The following is a 25,048-nucleotide window of genomic DNA, read 5'->3' on the forward strand; positions in this document are numbered from 1 at the left end:
GGGGGGGGGGGGGGGGGGGGGGGGGGGGGGGGGGGGGGGGGGGGGGTGGATGAGCCTGGACTGGACTGAGAAGAAACATGATTAGGCTGGGGTAAACGGGCAACGAACAAATGTCAATCAACAGTGGCTTGAAACAAACTGGCTGAACAGGTACTACGACCAGGCAAGGTGAGTGTGGCAGAGCTGAGTCTTTGTAGGAGAGTAGATTGCAGGATGAGATACAGCTGGCTCTGCTCTGCTCTGGCTCCTGCACACCTGTCTCTACTCAGGGAATCACTGACACGCACAGAAGAGAGAGAGAGAGACTGCAGGAGGGCATGACAACTGCATTTCAGTGTTGTCCAGCAGAGAGCAGCATAGTCCTGCCAAAGCTGAATGCAAATCAAAGCACAGAGTTTTGCATTTTTAAGAGGAAGATGCTTTGTCAATGTATTCAATGTCAGCAAGTGCTCCCCAGTTATGAAAGGGATCACGTGCAGTTTGCAGTGAGCCTCTCACAGTGAGGTTTCAGATTGCAACACCCCCCTTTGCAAGAGTGTGCTCGTGCTCGAACAAGCCAAAACAGAGACCGACACGCCGGAGACAGCTTCACACAACATGCTGGAAACTTAGATAAACTCCCACTGCAACGTTATAGTAATAGTTTTATCAGCGTGATGTTGAACTAATCCATGCTCTTTGTATGAGAACGTAAATTTAAATTGAATGTTACAAAGCAAACAGCGGTAGATCCATGCTTATGTCCCTTGCATCACTATTGGTTTTAGAAACAAATCGCTCCACATTTGCTTTGTACCTTAACATAATTTCTTAGAAGCTAAAATCAACACTTATAATAATAATAATACCGATACCAGTGTTAGCTGGTTAAGTAATGGCTTGCCGCCATAGTAAACTTGAGCCAACTAAAACACAACATCACAATATATTTCACATGCTTTGCAGTAATGTTAGCTCACCTCTCCAACAGGGTGAAAGCCAGCTCTGCGTTGGTTTTTATGGGTTTTATATCCAAAACAAAGCGGAGGTCTTTCCATGACACCTTTCCGATGTTGACCATGTTTTTGCCCGACATCGATCTGATTCTTGTTTGGCCTGACGGGCTTCAGCGCATAAAACTTTGTTGTTTTATCTTTACGTGGAGTTTGTGTTGGAGTCTATGTTGTGCTGGGAGCCAGTTGTTTTTTGTTGTTAGCAGACCCCATGTTGTTAGCTGCAGTGTTGTTGCTCTGTGTACAGTTCAGAATCAGTAGGCAAGAAGCTCAAGAAGCAGCATAGTGGCTGTTCCAAGTGTCTGAGAGAGCAGGCGAATGGTTCACTTTAATATGAGGTTACAACCCGTTCATAAATAGGCAATAAAAAAGTGAGTAATTGACAATGATTTTATTAAAAAACTACATATAGACCCCGTCATTTTTACATTTTAAAACCAACCACCAATTAGCTGTCAACAGATTTTTGATGTAGAGTTGTTCCAGCCGGCCTTGGCTCTCCTACAGTGTGTGCTACTTGAAAGCATTTAGTTGAGGTCTCACCTCTTTGCTGTTAGTTATGTTTACCCCTAATGTGAGCACCACGGTTGCCTTCCTGCACTTAACATGTCATTATTAGAGAAGTGTCTCTGACAGCTCGGCTTCCCAGCAGCTGCTAATGTGATTGTTCCAGCCCAGCCCTGTTAATGTTAATCACATCATAGGCATCCCCTAATAACAGCCACCTTTGCTTATTAGACTGAGGACTGCTATCAGTGTTACTGTAAGCCTATAGCTGGGGAAGACTTATTCACCAAGCGATCTCTGATCTTTTCTAATGCATTTAGTTTTATTGCCCTGTGTACGATGAGTGATAGGAGCGCCTTAAGAAAGGTGTTAAGAGCATTTATCTGTTCTTAGAAGGCTGAGGGGATAAAAGAATTAGACTCTGTTCTTCCTTTCTCACAGACAGCTGGCAAAAGTTTACATCTAATTACAGAAAACTTGTCTCGAGGAGGCTGGCCTCAAGGCACAATTAGTAATTTTAGACCACATAAATTAGATGTGCATTCAGATAATGTAAGAGTGTGAAGGGTAATAGATGGAAAGAGTTGAAGGGTTTGAAGAATTACATATAATTGTCATTTTGTGTGTATCTCAAGTCATCACGAGGAAATCATCACATTTGTTTCTCTGACTCTGATATATGAATGTAAAATGAGTAGTTTATGTTTCTCCATTAATCAGAATAAAAAATATATGTTACAACGTTGACATACATTATTGAGCTCAACAACATTTGACAGCTTCAGAAAACAGTATTTCCTTAAAGCTAGTTGTTTTGCTGCTAGTATGTGTATTAAACTAATTTACTTTGAAAGTTATGGCAGGTTCCACTGCAGTGTTTTTTTTTTTATTTTGGTGCTGGTGCAATCTGTTTAGCAATTAGTTTAGCTTTGGATACCAAATTGTGCCTTTAATGCACAATGCATAAAAAATGTGACTGCTACAATGCTACAATAATTATGATCTAAAATAAAAATTGCTTCATGGTTTATAAAATGTTTTGCTGTCCAACCAGTAGATGTTCCCTCACTAGCTTCCAAACAACACTGCTAGTTGAAGCACCGCTAGCGGGAATTGAATGTGATAGTTTTTCACTTGTGCCACTCAGGCTTCCCTAACAATGTGCCACCAAAACTGACATAATAATAATAAAATTAATAATATTAATATTAATAACTTTAATTTATAAATAGGTATTCAAAGAAACTTTACATAAGGTCAAAATATATAAGTGGAAAAATACATTATTAACTGTACCTTTATTTGTGGTATAAACTGGTACTGCTATCAGGAACCAACTTTAAAATTTTAAAAGGTGTCCCTTTGTTTTCATGATGTCCCATTATATCAAGAGGGTCTAACTGCAGACTTCATGTCTGGGGACCCCAGGTCTGCAATCCACGCGTGACGTGCGTCCATTCTTTCAAGCAGCCATTTCTTTCACACAGGACTTAAAACAGCGTCAGTGCAACGTAGTGCAAATATTATTTCTTGCTATACGTTTAATACAATGCTTAACTATTTGATGTTTGGTAGTGCAGGTGATGTTAGGGTTAGCTAGCTAACAAGAATGTCAACACTGGCAAAGTTAATATAATGAGAAGTCAATGTATTAAAGAGGTGGTGTTATGCTTTTAAAGTTAAATACCTTTTTTGTGCATGTAACAGGTTTGCAAAGTGAAAAAGTCCAAATTCCAGCCCAAAGTGAGTTCCCATCTCCCACAGAAAACTCTGCTCTGAACTGGAAACAGCTCCTTTGTAGTCCAGCCGTTTCCCTTTCATCCCTGTGACTTCACAGGGACGCTCCCCAAGCGGCTACTCTGACACGTCTGTTCTTTGAAAATTAAACCATGTTCTGCGACAATCCCTAAATAGGATTATTCAATTTTAAATTTAAATTTTAAAATGAGAATAATACCACCTCTTTAACTTGTGTTGTCAGTGCCACTATTTAGTGTCCCTTAACTCATGCTGTCTCCAAAACTAACCTCAGTGGCAAACACAGGTTTGGATCTTGATATTCTATTTTGTTCACACCTAGGCTAATGTTCAAATGCTAACATTATGTTTTCTCAGTTATATTTGCCCAGTAGGACTTTAGTAGAGCATTACACTGTCTTACAGATGGGTACAGCATATTTATCAAACAGAAGTAACAGAACCGTGTTTTATTTCTCTACCTGAGCAAAAATGAGATGAAAACACTGAAAGTTGCTTTTATCAGTTTGTGGCTAAAAAGGAAGTGATGCACTTGAATTCTGGGGAAGTCTTTTGACCTGACCTATGTTGATATCACGGGGTCACTTATTACACCATTGAAACAAAAAATACTCTTGCTCACTTTGCTCCCTCTGTTTCTACCTGTCCCAGACCTTTGCTGAGAGGCTGATGGGGAACTTCTCGACAGTGGTGCCGGTGTTTGTGGCGCTTTCCTGCTACGGATCCATGAATGGCGGCCTCTTTGCCCTATCAAGGTACAGATGCTTCCTCTATGCTGGCCTTTGTCATTCAAATCATAAAGACAAAACGCACACATTCAGTGAAGTACCATAGAGCACCGATGTCTTGTCCAGTGGTAGAGAGCTATAGAAAGAATAATTACAGTTTATGGTATTTAGTATACTGTAAATTCTCAAATAAAAATTTTTAAATAAATTATCTCATATAATATTTGTGCCATCAAGTTGAGGGAATTTACCGGCACTCTGGTGGCTCACATGGTAAATGAAGTATAATGTGCACTTCCACAACACTAATTCAACACAACACCAGAGTGATATCTTATACCATGTTATATTTATCAGTCTACTGCACTGAGGGAACGCCGTTTGCATTGACTACTCATTTGAAGTCACTTTTCCATGCCGCTTTTTCTGTTAAGCTGTTAAGCAGCTGTCAGTGAAAATTAACACGTCACTTTTCAATTTTAAAGCCTTCCAGGAAACAGAGGCATTATGACATCTGAGCCACAGGAAGGCTGTTAATGTGAAATATCTGCAGGAGGCACTGAGTTTCACTGACAGTAGCCTGACAGTGATCCAAAAACCGCAAAATGGAAGAGACACAGGAAAGCTTCTTCTTAGAATATGATCATATATATGTTAGTTATGTTTTCTTCTTTCACATAAAGTCATGCAGGTGCAGCAAATAAAGCCACCGTTTGAGACTTTGCCGAGTTTTCTTGTTCACTGCCTCTGTTTGGACTCTCATAGTGTGCAGGTTCCTGATACACCCTGACACCCTATTTAATATCAAAGTTCCCAGTTTAGATCGTGCTGTCTGGAAAACAAAAATCATTCTCTGTTGATAAAGCAGATAATCTCACCATGTCAGTTTTGAGTGAATTGAGCTTGTTTTCCATACAAAAACAATCAATTCAATATTATTTGAATTTTGTATTGCCATTATTGTTCAAATTTATGTATGTGTACATCTTCCCATGTGTGTATGCTCACCAGAATGTTCTTCGTGGCATCGCGTGAAGGACAGCTCCCTGAAGTTTTGTCTATGATCCACGTGCACAGACACACTCCACTGGCTGCTGTCCTCATACTGGTCAGTTTACCACTATAATGGCAACGATCAACTGCTGACAACTCTAAATATTACTAAGACCCTCTTCTGAAATAACAACCATTGACAACAACAGTAGCATCCATCCATTCATCGTCAGCCACTTATCCTGTGTATGCTGGGGGTGCTGGAGCCAATCAATAGCGACTAGCATTTAACAAAAATCTATAATGACAACATAAATATTAATGCTGTAAGGATTGTTTGCTCTGAAAGCTTTTCATTGCCAACGTCTCATGAAGCATAATATTGTTGCTATGGTTACCTCCCTATACCTTGAATGCTGAGATATGGTTTACAATTGACCTGAGTTTGAGGTTTCCTGCAAACAGATGGTACCATTAAGACGGTTTCACAAACCACAGCAGCTATTTTTTAACTTCCTAAATGTCTGTGTGTGTGTGTTTGTATGTATAGTACCCTATGACCATGCTCCAGCTGTTTGTGGGAGATATCTACAGCCTGTTGAACTTCATGAGCTTCCTGCGGTGGCTGTTCATTGGTGTAGTGGTGCTGGGTTTGATCTACCTCCGGTATACAAAACCGGACCTCCCCCGCCCTTTTAAGGTCAGTGTTTCCACACCTGTACACAGATGTAGCTGTACTAAATTCTACCTGAGTCTGTGCTACACTATGAACCAAAATACATGTCACTTACTCACTTTCATTGTATTTCACAGTAATTCTACAAAACTCTGACCACTCCATAAACATGCATGCATATTAGCTTACATATTGTATAAAGATAGAAATAACAGACCTCACTCCTGACTTGTCTACAGGTCCCGCTCTTCATCCCAGTGGTTTTCTGCCTCACGTGTTTCTTCATGGTCTTCCTGTCTCTGTACTCGGACCCGGTCAACACAGGGATTGGATTTGCCATCTCCCTCACCGGCATCCCCGCCTACTATATTTTCATTTACTTCAACCGCAGACCAAAGTGGCTTCAACAGGCCTTAGGTAAGTCATAACTAACAGTTACGCTGTATCAGGGGTACTCAAACTTTTTCTTTCACGCGCCCCTTTAGAAGCTAAAAAAAGTTCAAGCCAACTCCAGCTAAAGTGGATTTCATTTTTATTGATCATTAACAACAGAGGCGATTGAAATAAAGCAAAAGATTCAGGTTTGCAAATTAGCCTTGCTAGCATCAGAGCCCTTTTTTCCTTTATGTCAACACATGAATCACACTCATGCAACCCCCCAGTTTGAGAACCACAGTCCTATACAGTGGAACTTTAACAGTAATGTCATGAAGCCCATCAGTTTACGATGCAGCCTGTGAAAACAGCTGTATAATGTAATGTGTAATGTAATATCTAATGTGGTTGTAATCTCTGAAACAGATAAAAACATAACCATGATAAATCCATGACATTTTTCTTGAGTTAGGCTTGAGACTTTAAATATTTCAAACCTGTGTTCCAAACTGGGGGCATATACATTAAAATGTAAAGGCATTTAAGGGTCACAAGTTTCAAGGTTTTGTTATTATTCTTTCCAATCATTGGCAGCTGAGAAGTGAAAGAAATATGCGTCAAACAGTTACCTTATAGAGTGTATAACGCAACAGTATTGGATGGTTTTCTTTGTGTCCTCAGATTCCTTCAACAGGACCTTGCAGATCCTCCTTCAGGTCGTCCCTGCTGAGCAATAACAGCACACAAACACAGTATCACCCCTTTGGTCCCTTCAGATCACACACTGTGCTGAAGAAAGTAAAACTGAAAGTTATAAATGTCTCTGCTGAATGTGAGCTTATATGATGTGTTTTTATCAAAGGATACACTGTCTGTACCAAGTGAAAATAATTTGGTATCTACATGTCATTGTTTCTGTGAACATGTGATTATTTATGTAAAAGTAAATGTCCACTCAACAACCCACACTAACTTTGTCTGTACAGAGCAAGTCACTGCACATGATCTTGTCTTGACTAATGTGATTATATTATATAGTATCTGATTCTTTTGATTGGTGCCACCTTATCACTGTTTCCTGACGTAACCACTAACTGTAATGTGTTATTTATGTAAACTTAGGTCATTTTTTGGGGCATTTAAATATCAAACATTGTAAAACGAGCATACATTGTGATCAATAAACAATGACAATGTTAGGGCGAAGCCAAATGAGTGTTTCTAAAATAAAAAGCTTTTCTATAGGACACATGCCATAGATTTTCAGTTCCCTCAGTCATGATAATGTTGTGGACACAGATGAAACTCTGGGCGAGGAATTTATGATGCCTGTGTAAGAGGAAAATACAAATGATTATGTCTGTATCAATTAAAGGGCTGCAAAAGAAAATTAATCATATATGTAACTTTTGTGAGGAATCAATGCTGAAGGTCACAACACTAGGTCTGACGGCACAATAAATCCAATCAGTGAAATGATCAGACAGGTTGGAAACAAACCTGCATTTTTTTTTACTGCTATAAATAGATCTTTGAACAAGAGTACAGCTGATCATTTCAGTTGATTGCTGTGTTTTGTAGTGGATTTGAGGCAGGGCCGGCACTGGCAATGTTGGCGCCCTAGGTGAGATTTTAAATCAGCACCCCCCCCCCCCCCCCCCCCCCCCCCCCCCCCCCCCCCACAGGCCCAACCCTAAAAGTCCACCTCAGGGGTTGGGGCCATCGCTCCCCTATCCTCAAGAATTGTTTTAAACGTTCAGCAGCCAAACTCACAATTTTAGCATGTATAGATGAAAAGCCAAGTCAGTAATCATGGTCAATAATGAATATGTTTGACCAGCATACTTGTCAACCTCAACATCATAGCCTAAATTAGGAGACCAAACCTATGTCCCTCCATAAACTGTGAGTCAACCCAGAGATTTCTTGAAATGCAAGAGCACTGGTTTAGTTTCAATAGTGGGAGATGACTCAAATGAACAGGAGGGTCTGGGGGTCCTCCCAAAATTTTTTTAACAATTGAGGAAAATTTATGCCTTTTCTGCCTCAATTTATGGTGGAAAAGTCTTCATTTATGTAAAGAGGAACACAAAATTCAGGCAGCAGGTGACAATTAAAAATATAAAAAATGTATAGAATGTAGCATGTGAAATCGAAACCAACTGGCAACACTCAAAACACACATGTTAAGTTCAGCAGCTCCAGTAAAGTGCTGCTCACAGTCCCAAACAGAGCCAAGCTGCGCCTCAGGTTTTAGATGTTTATATGGCAAAACTCTACACAACGACACGACTCACAGCGCGAGCCGTGAGGTGCACTTAATTACTAACGAGTTTATTTGCGCCAAGTCAAAAACCTTCTCCGCACACCGCTACCGGCAATATTTCTCTCCAACGTGCACTCACTGTGCAAAAAATTGGATGAACTTCAGCTTATGGTGGGGAAAAACAGAGACTTTTATTTATCTTCTGTTCTGTGCTTCACGGTGACGTGGCTGTGTGAATCAATACTGGACTCTGCGCCGCAGCTGGCTGGCTTCTAACTGTACAGAACGGATCATGACACAGAGCTCTCAAACCCGGACTCCATTGTTCCATTGTTAGTGTCCAACCAGAGAGGGGAACACTTTGGATCACTGTTACACCACAGTCAGCAGTGCCTATCACGCCGTCACACGCACTCCACTGGGACACTCTGATCATGTCATGGTCCACCTGATTTAAAACTCTGTAAACCTGTAGTGAGGACATCAAAGAAATGGACCAGTGAAGCTGTAGAGGATCTTCAGGCATGCTTGGACTGCACTGACTGGGATGTTTTCAGGACTGCTACCAACAATCTGGATGAGTTTACTGATGCTGTGACATCCTACATCAGCTTCTGTGAGGACAGCTGCATTCCAACACGCACCAGGGTGAGTTATAACAATGACAAACCCTGGTTCACAGCTAAGCTCAGACAGCCGAGGTTGGAAAAAGAGGAGGCGTTTAGGAGTGGAGACCGGGCCAGGTTTAAGGAGTCAAAGTACAGGTTTAGCAAGGCGGTGCGAGATGCTAAACAGCTGTATGCAGAGAGACTACAACACTAGTTCTCAGGGAATGACTCTGCTTCTGTCTGGAGAGGATTCAGACAGATCACCAGCTACAAACCTAAATACCCCCACTCCATGAACGACTCACGCCTGAACGAGCTGAACCAGTTTTACTGTCGCTTTGAAAGACAATGGGACAGACCTGACACCATCCCCCGTCACACCACTGATCGGCCACAGTCCACCATCTCATCCCCCACCTCCTCCCCCTCTCTTACCATCCTAGAGAGGGACGTCAACAGACTGTTCAGGAGGCAGAAACCTCATTGTGCTCAACCATTTTAACACCTCACTGGAGACATGCCATGTGCCAGCCTGCTTGAAAGCTTCCACCATCATCCCTGTCCCCAAAAAACCAAGGACCACGGGACTAAACGACTACAGACCCGTCACCCTGACCTCTGTGGTTATGAAGTCCTTTGAACGCCTTGTGTTGTCCCACCTAAAATCCATCACAGACCCACTCCTGGACCCCCTGCAGTTCGCCTACAGAACCAACAGGTCTGTAGATGATGCAGTAAACATGGCCCTTCACTAAATCCTCCAGCACCTGGACTCCCCAGGAACCTACGCCTGGATCCTGTTTGTGGATTTCAGCTCTGCTTTTAACACCATCATCCCGGCCCTGCTGCAGGACAAGCTCCCCCAGCTGAACGTGCCTGACTCCACCTGCTGGTGGATCGCTGACTTCCTGACGGACAGAGAGCAGCACGTTAAAATGGGAAAACATGTCTCTGACTCCAGGACCATCAGCACTCTTCTCCCTATACACCAACAGCTGCACCTCCAGTCACCAGTTCGTCAAGCTCCTGAAGTTTGTGGACAACACCACCCTCAATGGGATCATCTCTGGTGGGGATGAGTCCGCGTACTGGTGGGAGATCGACCATCTGGTGACCTGGTACAGCCAGAACAGTCTGGAGCTCAACGCTCAGAAGACTGTGGAGATGGTCGTGGACGAGAAGTGAAGATGAAGTGCTTTGAGAAACTGGTTCTGACATGGTCATCTCACATCTCCACGCTGGCGAAGAAAGCTCAGAAACAACTGTATTTCTTAAGGAAGCTTAAGAAGGCCAAATTCGCGTGCCAAGTTCTTGTCAGCTTTTACAGAGGAGCAATAGAAAGCATCCTGCCTTGAAACATCACAAACTGGCATGGGATGTGCACGGCCCAAGACCGGAGGGCTCTGCAGCGGGTGATTAAAAGTGCTCAGAAGATCATTGGTACCCATCTCCCGAGCATCAGTGATATCGGTGAGGTGAGGTACCTACGCAGAGCCCAAAGGATACTAAAGGACAGTACCCACCCAGCCACAGCCTGTTCACCCTGCTCATCTCTTCTAGGAAGAGATACAGAAGTTCTTCTGTCTGTTCGCCTCTGTTATGAGTTATGTTGCCGGTTCGCCCAGCTCCCACACGACACCAGTACCGCTCTTCACCAACAGTGGTATAATGTTGCTGGAAACTTGCGTGGCAAGCTAGCCACCAAAGCTAAACAGCAGCCAACGCAAGAGCACTTACAGTAACGTTACTGTTGTCCGTGTTAGCTAGTAAGTTTGTTAACATCAACTCGAGTTGTATAGCTAGCAGCTAAACCTTTGTCTGTGAAAACCCTGATTTAGCTCTAGTGAACAACTTTGCTACCAAGCAAGTACAACAACACAAGACACAGCAAGGCAGCCAGTTATAACTGACTAGTACAACAACAAGCATCCTTTTAGTTCTTTTAGCTCACGGCAACGAGTAAAAGCCAGTCTGATATTTACTTTAGTCGGGTCGCTTGCTCAGTCAGTCTCTCTTTCTCTCCTAAGTTTCCTCCAAAAGTGCTTCAGTCTCTTCGCAGCCTCTGCCATGATATCCATATTGGGAATACTGAGGGAGCTTCTTCCAAAGAACAATGTACATACTTGTACATTAAAACTGCTTCTTATAGGTTGCTTGCTAAAGAGTTGTCCTGATCCTATAAAACATTATAGCTTAGTTGCAAAAGGTTTTCTGCCCGGGTCTCAAAAGTTACATAGTGCAGTTTCCAGCATAGGGGGCCTGGAGTAGCAAAGACAGAAACAAAGAAATGATTTTGATTTTTAAGTTGTTATTTTAAAATAAAAATACTACATAATGTTCCTTTAATTATTTATAGTTGTGTTTTGGGCATAACATGAATTAAATCAATCAGAATGTCATCTCCCATTCCCTTTAAAAGCCAGGTGCACCTAAACTTCAATTGCGGATTAATGCACACGTGGCGTATTATAAAAACCATACCAAAATATAAAGGGTGATGCAGACTCGCAGCAGAGTGAAAGACAGCTCCTGTGAACAAGCAAGACAGAGTGAGAATGACAGAAAAAAAAACATCTTTCTTTGATCATGAAACCTATTTTTACTCTACAGAGCTGTGGTTGATCAAGTGTTGGAACTACACTGCAGACTCAAGTCTCTGTTAAGTAATAAACGTCCATTTTACACAGCTCGTCTCCTCTACAAAACAGGAGATTTAAATAATCGATGCTAAATCCAAAGTTATGCTGCTGTGCCTCATACGTAAATGCACACAGCATCTATCTTAATAGGGGGCATCTTACTATGTGAATAATGCGGCCTTCAAATAACAGGGAAATACTGCGCCCTGCACTTTAGACCATGTTGGTCAATCACTTTCTGTTTCGTCAAGATAGCGATGTGCCTACAATGCACCTTAATTTTAACACCAACACTCCCATGGGCACACAGATACATCTGTACATATGCTACTTACAAAACGTGGGCAACGTGGGTGTGTGAAAATGGTTGGTTGGAAACTAGCAATGACATTGCTGCTTTGTGCCGATATATAAACACGGTGAATTCCTCTGGATACCTTTAAAGAGTAACATGACAGCAGGCTGAGAAGCAGTGTTTCATTGTCCTCTCTGGTTGAAAGTGTCTAGTCCTTTTCATTTGTGAACATAGCCAGCATCACTGATGGGTGTGGTCAGAACTGTGCTCTGTTGCACCCCTAACCACAGCCAACAGTGATGTCACAGGGTGGGGTCCTGGAGTACACTGCTAGATCACTGCAGCAAGGTTAGAAGTTAAACCACTGAAGGTCAGTTGTATTGCAAAAGGTTGTACAAATCATGGCTGTATTTTAAGAACTGGATAACAGACTCCAAAATGACGGCCATTCACACAGTGAAAACTGCTTGCCCAGCCAAGCCAAAAATGCTTTCTAGCTGCCGGGTTTGCTTCCACATTGTGCAGCCCACTGACATGTTCATTAGTGTTTCTGACCCGTTCCCACTCAGCCCATAGACTTTACATTACATTAGGACAGCACACATCTAAATCACTAAAATATCCTTTAACAGACATTAATACCTGACCTTGACTGACATGTCCCGTCAACAGTTTTACATGTCTATCTTTTATAATGGAGGTTGATGGGGAATATATTTTTTGGGCCATTTTTTTTCTTTGCAATAGCACAAGTGGAAACTGAAAAAATTGGGAAGCAAGGCTGAAAACACAGTATCCAGCTCTCTTAACACATCCATGTTGCAAATTTGTCCCATTGACATACAGCAGGTTTTGCATTCGGTCATCCATTATCTATAGGCTGCTCACAACTAGCCTCCAGTGTTGTAACTTTTAGCTTTAAAACATGTAATATTCAACATAGCATTAAGACTAAATACAGCATGAGCAACATTTATAAGACTACAAGTTTCTCAGTGGTGATTTCAGAAGGTAGATTGGCGCATGGGGGCGGCCGACGCACGTCCCCGGCTGGGTGAGAGGAAGTTTATGTCAGTTGATTGTGGACTTGGCCGGGCGTGAAAGCTGCATGCAGCTCACTTCCAACAATGAATAAAAAACTCAGCTGTTCTTATCAAATGAAACAGTCCATTCACTCCTGGTTTCAATTGTAAACCATTTGTATTTCAAACAAATGGGAAACTTATTTGCAAATTTTAACAAAACTCCCTTCACCGTCACTTCACATGCATCACAGGAATTCTGAGGGATGGATGTACTCACACAGGCTGCGTGTGCGCCCCGGTTTAGTTCTGTCCTCAGCCCAGCATCAACTTCCACTGGAAGCCTCTCAGAATAGGGTGACCAGACGTCCCCGTTTTTAACTGTGCGTTAATCATAGACTGTATAAGGTGTTAACAGACCTGAAATCAGATTTTACATGGCCAGAAAGACTGGACAGCAGAGCGTACAGGTGTCGTCCGCGGAGCACTCGCAGCATGTTAAAGCTGTGTTGCCCAGTCTCTTTACATCTGAAGCTGCTTTTATCTGGATCAAACAGACATAACGTGCTAATAAACATCACTTTATGTCCGTGGTAAGAGCAAAGGTATGTCTTTGTGATGCTTTACCTTTTCTTTCTTAACAGAATAATCACAATTGTGGCCAATAAGTGTTTGCAGTTTATCGTAACCAAGCATGACATTTGGTCACGATCCTGTCTTGTGTTTCTCTGTGTGCTGTTTCTGTCTGTCTGTTAATTGTTAGTTCTTGTTCTCTGCGTGTGTTGTGTTTTAGTTGATGGTGTTCTGTGTTCAGCCTGCTTGTTTCCTGTTGTGTTAGTTTTGACCTTATGATCAGTTTTGCTCTGCATTTTGATTTGCTTCTGTCTGTTCCCCCCCAATGATCACTCTACCTGCCTGTGTGTCTGTGTGCTTGATTAGTCCCTCATGTCTCTCAGCTGTGTTGCTCCCGCCCTGCACATTAACCCTGTGTGTGTGTACATATGCTTACTTGTTTCCCTCAATCCTTATCATTGTTGTAGCTTGTTTGTTGCTCTGTCTCATGTCGTGTAGTTTTGCTCTGTGTTCTGCCCTGCCTGTTCTGGATCTGTATCCCATTTGGATTTCTGTTGGATTACCTCATTTTATTTGGACTCTGTTTATTTTTGGTTTACGTCGTACTCAGACACTCTGCCTTGTAAGTGTGCTCGCCTTAAGTTTCATTATTAAACCCTTTGAACTGTACCTGCTCCGCTCTGTGTCCTACATTTGGGTCCACCAACCTGCTTAACCACACCACACCCTGACACATTTACGTGATTATAGACAATAATTGAAGCCTGTTGTTGCCGATAGATTATGTATTTGGCAGGCCTATGTCTAATATCCTTGTTCATGTTTGGAAAACGAATGTAGCCTATAATTAACATGACTTACTGCTGAGTAAGGCCCTATATATAAAGTAAAGACAAGATCTCTTTTGCAATTATCCTTATGACTCTACATTATTTAACTTGCTGTGTACCAACCAATCAAGTCCTATTTATCTGTTAAAATACCTTTTAAATGTCCAATACAGTCTATGTAATGCAGTATTCTACTTGCCAGAAAATGATTGCAGCCTCTATTGACTGGAAAGTTATTTCTGCCCTGAAATGACTTGATTATTTTCATGAGGGTTATATTTGAAAGATTACAACTCGCCTAGCACTTTTTCCCTCTTAAAATACCATTAAATAGCCAAACACACATAAAATGCATTATTGTACTTGCCAGAAAGTAATTGCAGCCTCTACTTATTGACTGAAAGGTAGTTTCTGCCTCAGAATGACTTGATTTCATTCAGAAGAGTTACAGTATATTTGACAGATTATAAAACCGAAATCATCCCCCTGTTTTATTTCATATTAACATATTTTTTAATAACATGCTGACCACCAACAATCCCCGATTTTTGTTTCATAAGTCTGGCCTTATCTCAGAAGCATTTTAGCAGCAGAGCGTACAACCTGCCCCAACGTTAATGACTTGTTTTTAATTTGTTCATTTGTGCTTCTATACCATCTTCACAGCTCTCTGTGGCCCGCTTTCGTTCCGTCATCCCACAGGGAGCATTTCAGAATAAGAGCAATTTTACTGACATGTTTAGATTTTGTTGATTTGGTGATTAGTGTTGTTGACTTACGATCGGGAGTCTGCACAGGGTATTTTATTTTGAAAATTGTCCAGATTCTCTGCCGTTTTGTGTCTGACTTCGTCTGCTCTGTGCTGTTTGATGGAAGCTGCGCAAAAGTATACTGGCTGCATATTCTCTCCAGTGCGGAGCTGAGGGACGCTTCTAGGCTGCGATCAACTCCAGCAGCCGCGACGCAGACGGACTCAGTGGACTTTCGGAGTGAGTCCTGGGTCATGTAAACTTAGTATAAATGACTTGTTAGCAGGTGGGCCCTGTGATGAAGCCCCGCCCCTACTGTGCTGAAAGGCTAGCGCCGCCCCCATAATTAGCACTAAACACACAGTACAGATGAGGCTAATGGGAATGTCCTTAGTTTTCCATAAACTAAAGTATTGTGCAAATGAAAAAGTTGATGATGAAACTACATGAAAAGAGAAGGTACTGAATGTCTGTTCGAAGTTTCATCATCCACCTGTTAAGATTCAGTCTGCACCAAAGTGGTTGACAGAGAAACAGACATTTCTGTCCAATGCTGTTCGCAAGTCTAAAAACATGTTAAAAACACAATTAGTAGCCCCCAGGTTGCCCATCCTCTTTAAAACTGCAGGAAGTCTGAACATCTGCAGTTCCATGACAACTGAGCAAACTTCAACTGATGGAAACCGTGTCAATGGAATTTTTTAGATTAAAAATGATTCCATTAAAAATCAAATTAGTTCCAGAATGTGTTTCTTATAAATGCAATAATTGTAATAGTTATGATGCTAAAAGAAAAACACAGAGTGCAGACTGTAATCTATCTTGACATTTAGATACTTGAAAAGTGGTAATTTTTCTCTTGTGAGGATACTCTTTTAAATTATTAGTAATGAAAGTAGCAGGAAAATGCATCCATTCTAAAATAAACAATGGTAATAGCAGTACTTATCAAACTCAAATCAAAAAAGCCATTAGTCCTGTTGGATGATGCAGCCAAAACCACCTTCACCCATCAGTGCCCTGCAATCAATTTCATTATCTGACTGTTGTAGTCTGTTACCTCTCCCTCCCTTCTGCCCGATCAACTTGCTTGCTGGCTGATCTTTTTGTACGCCCTCCCTCCCACCTGTCAGCCGCATGTAGTTGTCTGCCTTCAAATGAACCTCCCTGGCTCTGTCAGTCTCTCTCCTCCTCTCCCAGCCTCCTGCAGACCCACCAACTCTGCTCTTTTCACAAATTTCCGCTCCCTCTCACTTTCATGGTCAGACATGCTGAAAGTGGTGAGAGGCTCCGGATTTCAAAACCAGTACACCTCCTCCCTCCATCCCTCCATCTATCCATTCATCCGTCCAGGTCAGGCAGAATGGCACAAACCATCAGGGGAGCCAGACATTAGAACGATATATACTGAACTAATTGACCATATAGAAAAGTAGATGATGATACAATACACAGGGGTAAAGGTGAGGAGACGTTCGTGCAGGGTTGCTGTCTATACAGGTTTTGCAGTGCTTACAGGTTTCACATGTGACACGGAAACATGACCCTTTTTTGTCTATCTCTATAACGCTCTGCACCATATATTACTTTATATCATGAGGGGCATGTACCTACTAGTGAAGTTTGAGATATATTTTGTTTGCATCCAACAACAAATCTGCCATGAGGGTGTGATGGTGTGGCTAAATTGTCTGTCTAATTGTGATAGGATCTGTAGTTAATGTAATAATGTTCTGAAAAATATTCAAAATTGAATTACCTTAGAGTTTATAAATCAACTGCTAATCCTTTGCCTTTTGTGCCGTTTTTTCAGTTGAACATGTGATCTATTCTGCCACACAGTCATGCAATGAACTCCTCGAAAGCGCAGTTTGCATGTCATTTGAAAGGTGGCTCTGTCTATTTATTGCATATCTATTTTCCAAGAGAGGATCGCTCAGATAATAGGAAGAGACTTTTAAAGAGGTTGATTATTAGGTGAAGTTTGGGGTCCACTCAGTCATCAGAACTACAACAGATGGGAGAAGCATCCCATTGAAACATCCTACACATTCAGAGAAAGTCTCATACAAATGTGTGTAGGGCAGAATTATGGCGGTTTCCACTGATAATAGATACCCAAAAAAGAACACTAAACTTCCTGATGCACCTCAGATCAAGTCCCCAAGACTCCCTTCAATTCTCTTAAAACCCTGAACCTAGAAAAGAGTTCCTTATGCAGCTAATCCTGAGACAAACAAATCCTGCAACATGTCACACACACCTTTCTCAAGCCAGCACTGCTTTACAAACACCAGTTAGAATAAACGAAGTTATCACTCAAAGCAACAACACTTATTTGGAACACTGGGCGGAAAAGACAAAAAACAACACAAACTAGAATGTTATCTGGCCATAAACAGAGATTATGAAATGGCAGAATGTTTCTCTTCTGTCAGAGATATCAAGCAGAGGCAGCTTCTTACCAAGTACAGACTCAGTGACCACAGCCTGGTAACTGAAAAAAGGAGACATAAAAAGTCCTGGTTACCACGAGATTATAGAGTATGTGAGAGTGAGGTGTGACAGAGATGCATTTTTTCCTGAAATGTGATAAATATAGAAGCATAAGAGAGCTATATTTTGAGAAAATCCATTTATTAATATCAGATTTCTAAAAGCTTGAAGATAACTATAAATTAAGAATAATCCTAGGAGAAGGAAATACAACAAACCTCGCCACCAAATACAGTATGTGTCCCTGTGTCACAACCTGAGGACAGCGAGTAACTCAGTGAACTGTTAACAATGGCTGCATGGCAGGTTACATCATGTTCTTTTATTTGTAGTTTAGATTCTATCTGTATTTCTTATATTTGTTTTTTGTCATTTATAATCCGTTTTGGGCAAGCTACTGAGAAATTGTAATAACTTACTAGTTACTTATTACTCCTTAAAAAAGTAATAATATTGCTTTACTCATTGCCAGGTGATACGTTACTCGTTATGTTACTATATTACTTTCCAGCCCGTTCCCGTACCCCCCAAACAAAGCAGTTTCTCATGACTTTTTAACTAATATTGCCACGGGCTGAAATAAATAAATAAAGTACTAGAACTACTGTTTATCTGCACATTAAGCAGTAAAGCACAAAGTTTACAATGGACAACAATGTTCTTTGCATATTAGACTGACACAATAATGGTGATACTTCCAGCTGTGGAAAGAGTGCCTCTCTCCCTCGCTCTCCATACTTCCTTTAGTTTTTGGCTAACAGCTGACTTGAACAACACATGGTCCTGTGTTGCTGACCTGCCCTGCAGTCGCACACATAATGCACCGTTACTTTAGATTAGTAACAGTACTGTTTTGGAAAAGTAATTCATTACACTACTAGTTACTGGGAAAAGTAATATTATTACAGTAATGTGTTACTGAGTAACTTGCTGTTTGGCTGCATAAGCCATACTTTAAAGTTCTGCCAACTTTCTAACCTCCGTACACCTTGACAATTTAAAGTTAAAGTGAGCTTGATTAGATTATCTGATTCATACATTTAGAATTAGTGTTGCACATCCCCCTAAAGTCCAAGGTGTCAGACACTCTCACATGATCTCACTAGTACTTAGTTTAAGCTTACTGAGGCAGTGAGTGAGTACAGGTCTATGTACAGTGTCATGAAAGGCATCTAAAAATGTTCAGATTTGGGCATGTTCTGGGCACAAGTACCACTTTACATATTAGTGTAGCATTGTTCTTTTCAGAGAAAATCCAAATGGTACCCATTACTTGTTGCATGTGTAATGATAAGTATAGAAGGCTGACATACAGCCAGCCAGACTGGACATGAGCTGGTTTCAACCAAGCCGTCCACTTTAGGCTGGACAGTCATTTCCATGTCAGTGATACACACACATACAGGCACAGACACACACACACCCTCTCACGCTCCTCTCTTAGAGAAATGGTTGACTTTCCCCTGAAATAAAGTGAGAATCCCAATGACATAAAGCGACTGAGAACAAATGGAAGATGAATGAAGAGAAGTAAGAGGGGTGATGTAGGTTTCATAAAGCTGAGAGGGCAGAGTGATGGAGCAAACTGATCAGGTTATATGTGGCCATAAAGTCATCTAAATCAAATGTTAGGCCTGCAGGGCTGTTTTCTCTTTCACTTTCTGGGAACAGAGCACAAAGATGGCCTCATTTTATTTCAGTAAATATCTTGACTGATCTCACTCTCGCTTTATGGCTTCACATAAAACACACACACACACACACACACACACACACACACACACACACACACAGTGCTGTTAGTGGTCTCAGTCTTCTCTGTCAGTCATTATACCTAAACTCTGCCATTATGAGTGCTTGAAGTGGGCCAGTACTCACCGGTACACAGTACCAGCACATCTACATTTTACTCTTTGGTGTACATTGACTTTTTTTGTACATCTCACAAGCTGCTGGTACTCTTTCCTGCCCTCTCTATGTTCTCTGGGTGATTCATAATGGTCCAAAATAAACTGCATTACTCAGGGGGCTCATCTGTTCTTATTTCTCGCCTGCCTTCTCTTCTGTACTGGTGCTGCTAGCAGAGCCAGGTGGCCCTATACGCTCTCAAGCAAGTCGGGATGGACGATGGCAATCACGATGCCTGCTCAACGTCGTGATGTCTGTCAGCTATCGGCCCAACCCTAATTTAAATACAACTATTTATTAAATTTGTGTCTCCATTCCATTCTGCAGCACCTAGAGGCCACAGCCAGCTACGCACTGGTTTTACTTGTAGACTACAGCTCCGCTTTCATTACTATCTTACCAACAAAACACTTTGACAAGTGAAGGCAACTAGGCATTAGCCATTCTCTGTGCCATTTGAGTTTTTATTTTCTGTACCATAAAACTCAAGTGGTTTCAACAATAGGCTCTTACAAAAGTGGCACATAAACACTGGCGCCCACAGGGTTGTGTACTCTCACCTCTTCTCTGTACTGATGACTGCATCTCAACTTGTAAATCTGTTAAATTGCATACGTTTGCTAAAAACACAACAGTAGTTGGTCTGATTTCATCAGACAATGAATCAGACTACTGCAATGACGTCTGTCTCTGGTGGATTAGTGTCGTCTCCATAGCCCTGAACTGAACATTTCTAAAATGAAAGAGTTGGTAGTGAACTTTCGCAGAAACATAAAGGCTCTGCTGCCACTGACCATAAATGGTATAGATGTGGAAAGAGTAGACACTTTAAGTTTCTGGGTACAACAATCTCCTCCATTCTGAAATGGGAAACCAACCTGCTCTGTATCACCAAAAAAAACCACTAGAGATTATTTGCGACAACTCAAAACATTTGGTGTTTCTGGAGAGGAGCTGCTGCAATTCTACAGAGCTTCCATAGAAAGTGTACTTTTACTTTTTACTCCACAGCTCAACAGAAGAAGCAGCTGGACAGGTTAGCATCACCTCAAAAATCATCAACTGTAAACTCACTCATCAATGTGACTTCTATTCAGAGACCCCTTACTGGGGACTCTCCCCTCAGGGAAAATCCATCGAATCCAAACGCTGCACCAAATTCCTAGCAACTTGGCAACATGGCAATAAAGTATTGAATGTTGAATCTTAAACACCACCAGGCAATGGTGTTTATAAACTGCAGCTCGGAAGAGATAATCAAGTCATGCGAATATGCATTCATATGCTCATGCATGGAATGAAACTCCAGCAGCAACCTCTGTGGGGAACAGTCCAGACAATATAGCTGAAAATCTTTTTTTTAATATAATAGACAAGGATTAGCATGAGAGATGGAAGGCAATGGATTAACAACGAAAACTAAATTTAAAATGTTGATTCACTGGGAATACTGGACAATATGGATACACATCTTTCAGTAAAGTAAACCATCAAGTATTAAGCAAAGCCAGATTAGAAATAGTATTTTGAATTTGAAAATGTATTAAAGGAATTATTATTTATTAAAATTAATAATAGTATCAATAATAGTACAGCTATTTATAAATTACAGGTGCTGTGTTTAAGTTTGACAGAAGAGGAGATGCTGGATCATCAACCAGTACAGCATCAAGCATTAATATTTGTAATATTCACTTATCCTACTCATTATTGTTTGTTTACACCTCATTCTGCTCTGTCTACATATTCTCAGACTGACAGATGGAGCAAATATTTTAATAAAAATACCAACTCAAACTCTGTCAGTAGCATCGTGTTTCTGCTTTGCGTGATTTCTGAGACCCAATCAGAGAGCCAAACGTGAGCGTCTGTGCAACGAAAACGGGGTCGGAAGCGTTTTCAAACATCTCTGTTTTAGTCTGGACAGGAGATGCAAACGTAGCAAAAGGTCTCCATTTTAAAACCAAAACGCAGTAGTGTGGGTGGGGCCTAAGTAACGTTACATTAACCTTACAATCATTTTAATACTAATTTTAATATTTTTACTCTAATACTAATAGATTATTAAAGACTTCATATCGCTGAGGGGAACTGTAAAGCTGGTGATCATTCTCAGTGGGTTTGTCACTGTCACCTCTAACATTACACATAATGTGTGTTAATAAAAATACTGATTAGTGCAAAGTATTATATTTTCATGTCCTGGTTCAGACACTGGGCTTTAAAATAGTTGGGCAGTGTATCATCACACACAGGGAAAAAGGCTCAAACATGAAACACTGCTGTTCCCTAGGCGTCACCTTTGATGTGTGATTGACCGTCATTATGCTAATTACTGTTAAGTTGTGTTGAGAGTGTTGAGAAAGCAAACACAACCTATGTGAAGTGTTGAACAGTTCATTTATTACAGAGGAATAATGAACACTTGGCTGATTTTCACCATAAAATTTCACCACAAAAGAAAGGAAGAAAAGGGTTATTTGTGTGCAGCACTTATTTGGGATTTTGTGGAGCTTAGCAACAGGTGAGGCTTTCAAAATGAAAAGGGAATTAGCATCAATTACCTTCACGAGCAGGGTTGGGAGGATTATTACGGTAACGTTATCCACAAAATAAAAAAATAAAAAAGTAATGTAATCTAGTTACTTTTAGTTACTTTTGGATTACTTCAATGCCAAACAAGCAAATCAGGACAAGAGAAGTATCAATGATGAGTAGTCTGCTCAGTGGATTTTTAGAGAAACATAGAATAACGACATTTGACAATTTTAATAATAAGTATTCTTGATTATATTTAAGAGTTAGTCATTTAGAAAACCATTTTAAGATGTTGATGACTCATTCTGCACTTGTTTTATTAATTTAGCGCCCAATGAAAAGATTTCTCAATATAATGTTGCTGAAGCAGAGTGTTTCTTGGGCCCGAGCCCCACTGATTACTGTATAAAAACACAACTTTTTTCACTGATTTTGCTGAAACAGGTTCATATTTGATGGAGAAATATTAGAAATATTTTCTAGTTTTCTCTCTGATGGCTGCTCTGTCTCAACTCTGTGAATCACTGAGCAAGGATCAAAACATCACTATACTACCTGCTGACAAAGGAAGATGCACAGTGGTCCTAAACACAGCAGACTACCAGAACAAGGTCAACACACTACTAATGGACACAAACACATGTGAGACACAGAGGCGAGACCCAACCAGCGGTTACAAGGAAAAGGCCATAGAATGTCTACAACAGCTACAGAAAGAAAACACCATCACCCGTGAACAGTATTACTGTGTATCCTGGAGAAGCCATCCCATGTATATACGGACTACCCAAGATACACAAAGAAGGAGCCCCACTCAGGCCGATTATCAGCAGCATCAACTCGGTCACCTACAACATTCCCAAACACATTTCTACCATCCTAGCCCCTTTGGTTTGTAACTTGCCCCACCACATCCAAAACTCCATTGACTTTGTAAACAAGGTTTGAGGACTGAAACTGGACCCAGATAAAACCATGGTATCCTATGACGTGACTTCCTTGTTCACCTGCATCCCCACCACAAAGGCAATAACACACTAAGAAAGATACTGGTCCACCCTAAAGACAGCACATCCAAACACAAGAAAAGCAATCGGTATCGATGATCTTGTCAAACGATCCCACAGAGGTCAAATAGCTGAGTTTCCCTACCAGTCAGTCAGAACTGAAGAAGTCTGTTGGATGAGAGATGAAACATCTTCTAGTGTCTTCAACCAAGTCCAGTTGCCCTTGACTTTAACCTTCTTTGGATTGTTGTGTTTCCTTCAGTAAGAATAAAAACTGATTTCTAGTTCTCTAATTTGATAAAAATACTGCAATGTGGCATCTGCTACACTCCCACTTACTCTGAGATAGTTGAATCTTGTATAGTCACAAAAATGATTCATATGATATGGTATTACAGAACCTTAAGGTTTTTTTTAATCTCACATTGGAAATGACTCAGCCTCCCACAATTCTCCTGTGTTAATGCAACTTGTTGACATGAGCAGTATGAATGAAAATGACAAGCCTGCAGCTCAGCTGGTTGTCTTTATTCCTCAGAAATGTGCAGCCATGTGTAATGAGCAAAGAACATGTCCTGAATATTCATTGCAGTAACACCTTAAATATGCAACAATTCTCATACATAATTCAGTTTTAAAAGATTAATTGTTTTGTAGGGAAATGGACTCCTTGTCATGTCTAATTGAGTGTATTATAATAGAACCTCATATGACATTTCCTGTGTAGAAACCAAGCTTCACTGAGTTTTAAATGAAACCACTGGTGATGATGACCTGCTCCACAAGTAACTGATTCATTGGTATTGATCAAGCTTATTAACTTCCTGCAGATATATTATGGGGCACCATTAAAGGCATATTAGCGTGCAATTAACAATGTAATAACTGTGAAATGAATTCACTTTTCATTAGTCTCGCACAAAAGCAACAACTTTAATATCATTTATTTTCTTTTATTGTACAGCAGTCACAGTAAAAACTGTAAAAAAAATGTGTTGGTCGCAGAGGTTGACACTTTTCCTTTTACAAAGGAGTAATTTAACAAGATGGAGTAGTCACATGTCAGTTTTTTTTAAATGTTTATCAACCTATGACAGCATTGTATGTTTAATTTGTTAAGTTTATATCTGATATATGGGTATTTGCTTGCTTTGCATTTGTTTGTATGTCTTGTAAGCCCATGTGGGCTGGACACCTTTGGGTGTATGACAGTTATACACTTACAAATATTCATTAATTTATTCATAGTGAGCTTTTAGATGAAGCGCTGCAGCAACAGGCAGCACACCTCCAACTCCAGCATCTGTGTCCTGCTGTTGTGTGGAAAACTACTGGCGCCGTGGGCAGCATGACATCTGACGGAGGCTGTAATTATCAGTAACTTCTTTATTAAAAACAACATGGTCAAACAGCAGCTGGTCAACCAGTGTTTGCTGTAGCATTAAACCACACTTGCTGTTACCATGGTAACCGCAGGTGTCCCACATGAACCAGGCCAGAAACTTTAAGGTCAAATGAAGAAAATTTAAGTGTAAGGGGGCTTTCACACCTGAAAGTCTGGACCAAGGTCCGAACCAAAGTTCATGTTCTGATACATTTTGATACATTGGGTTAGTTTTGGTTTCACACTGCAATTCTGCGACCGCACTAAAGGACTTTACGTGACAGACCTGCGTCCTGTCGTCATCATCTATGTGGGCTGCGTCTCCCTGTACTTGACATTGATTGGTTTATTAAACAGTTCAGCGGGACCAGAATGAATGAATAAAAAATGAACATGTGCATATTTGCCACTTTATTATCAGTATGGCATTACTACCCGCAGCACCAACTACTGACGGCTAGTTCAAATTCACAATTAAACGTCCTCGTTGTGCGAACGAGAAGACAGCAAGCGATCCTTCTGCACCTCCGTTTGAGGAGGGACCAAAGATGTATGTGGCCGTGTGCTTCTGTCACCGCAGATTTATAATTGTGTCCTTATTTCAGGGCATTTCTTTGTTTCCGCTTTACACTGCAACCGCCAAACTTCCTGTAAGTAGTCTAAAAAGTCCGAACCATCCAAAAAATGCTTTCACACCAGAAACG

At 41.0% G+C, this 25,048-nt stretch overlaps 2 protein-coding genes across 3 annotated transcripts in view; one reads left to right on the top strand and one right to left on the bottom strand.

Annotated features, from left to right (window-relative positions):
• slc7a11 (solute carrier family 7 member 11) overlaps window positions 1-7,419 on the top strand; it is a 30,356-nt gene extending 22,937 nt beyond the window's left edge. The window contains exons 8-12 of the mRNA XM_046031396.1: window positions 3,909-4,012; window positions 4,997-5,093; window positions 5,529-5,678; window positions 5,894-6,071; window positions 6,711-7,419. Coding sequence (XP_045887352.1) covers window positions 3,909-4,012; window positions 4,997-5,093; window positions 5,529-5,678; window positions 5,894-6,071; window positions 6,711-6,766 — 585 coding nt within the window. The 3' untranslated portion in view covers window positions 6,767-7,419. The remainder of the gene's footprint in view (window positions 1-3,908; window positions 4,013-4,996; window positions 5,094-5,528; window positions 5,679-5,893; window positions 6,072-6,710) is intronic.
• setd7 (SET domain containing 7, histone lysine methyltransferase) overlaps window positions 1-25,048 on the bottom strand; it is a 519,573-nt gene that overhangs the window by 363,761 nt on the left and 130,764 nt on the right. The gene's annotated exons all lie outside the window — the stretch shown is intronic.

Source organism: Micropterus dolomieu, linkage group LG19, assembly GCF_021292245.1.
Source record: "Micropterus dolomieu isolate WLL.071019.BEF.003 ecotype Adirondacks linkage group LG19, ASM2129224v1, whole genome shotgun sequence".
Classification (NCBI taxonomy): Eukaryota; Metazoa; Chordata; class Actinopteri; order Centrarchiformes; family Centrarchidae; genus Micropterus; species Micropterus dolomieu.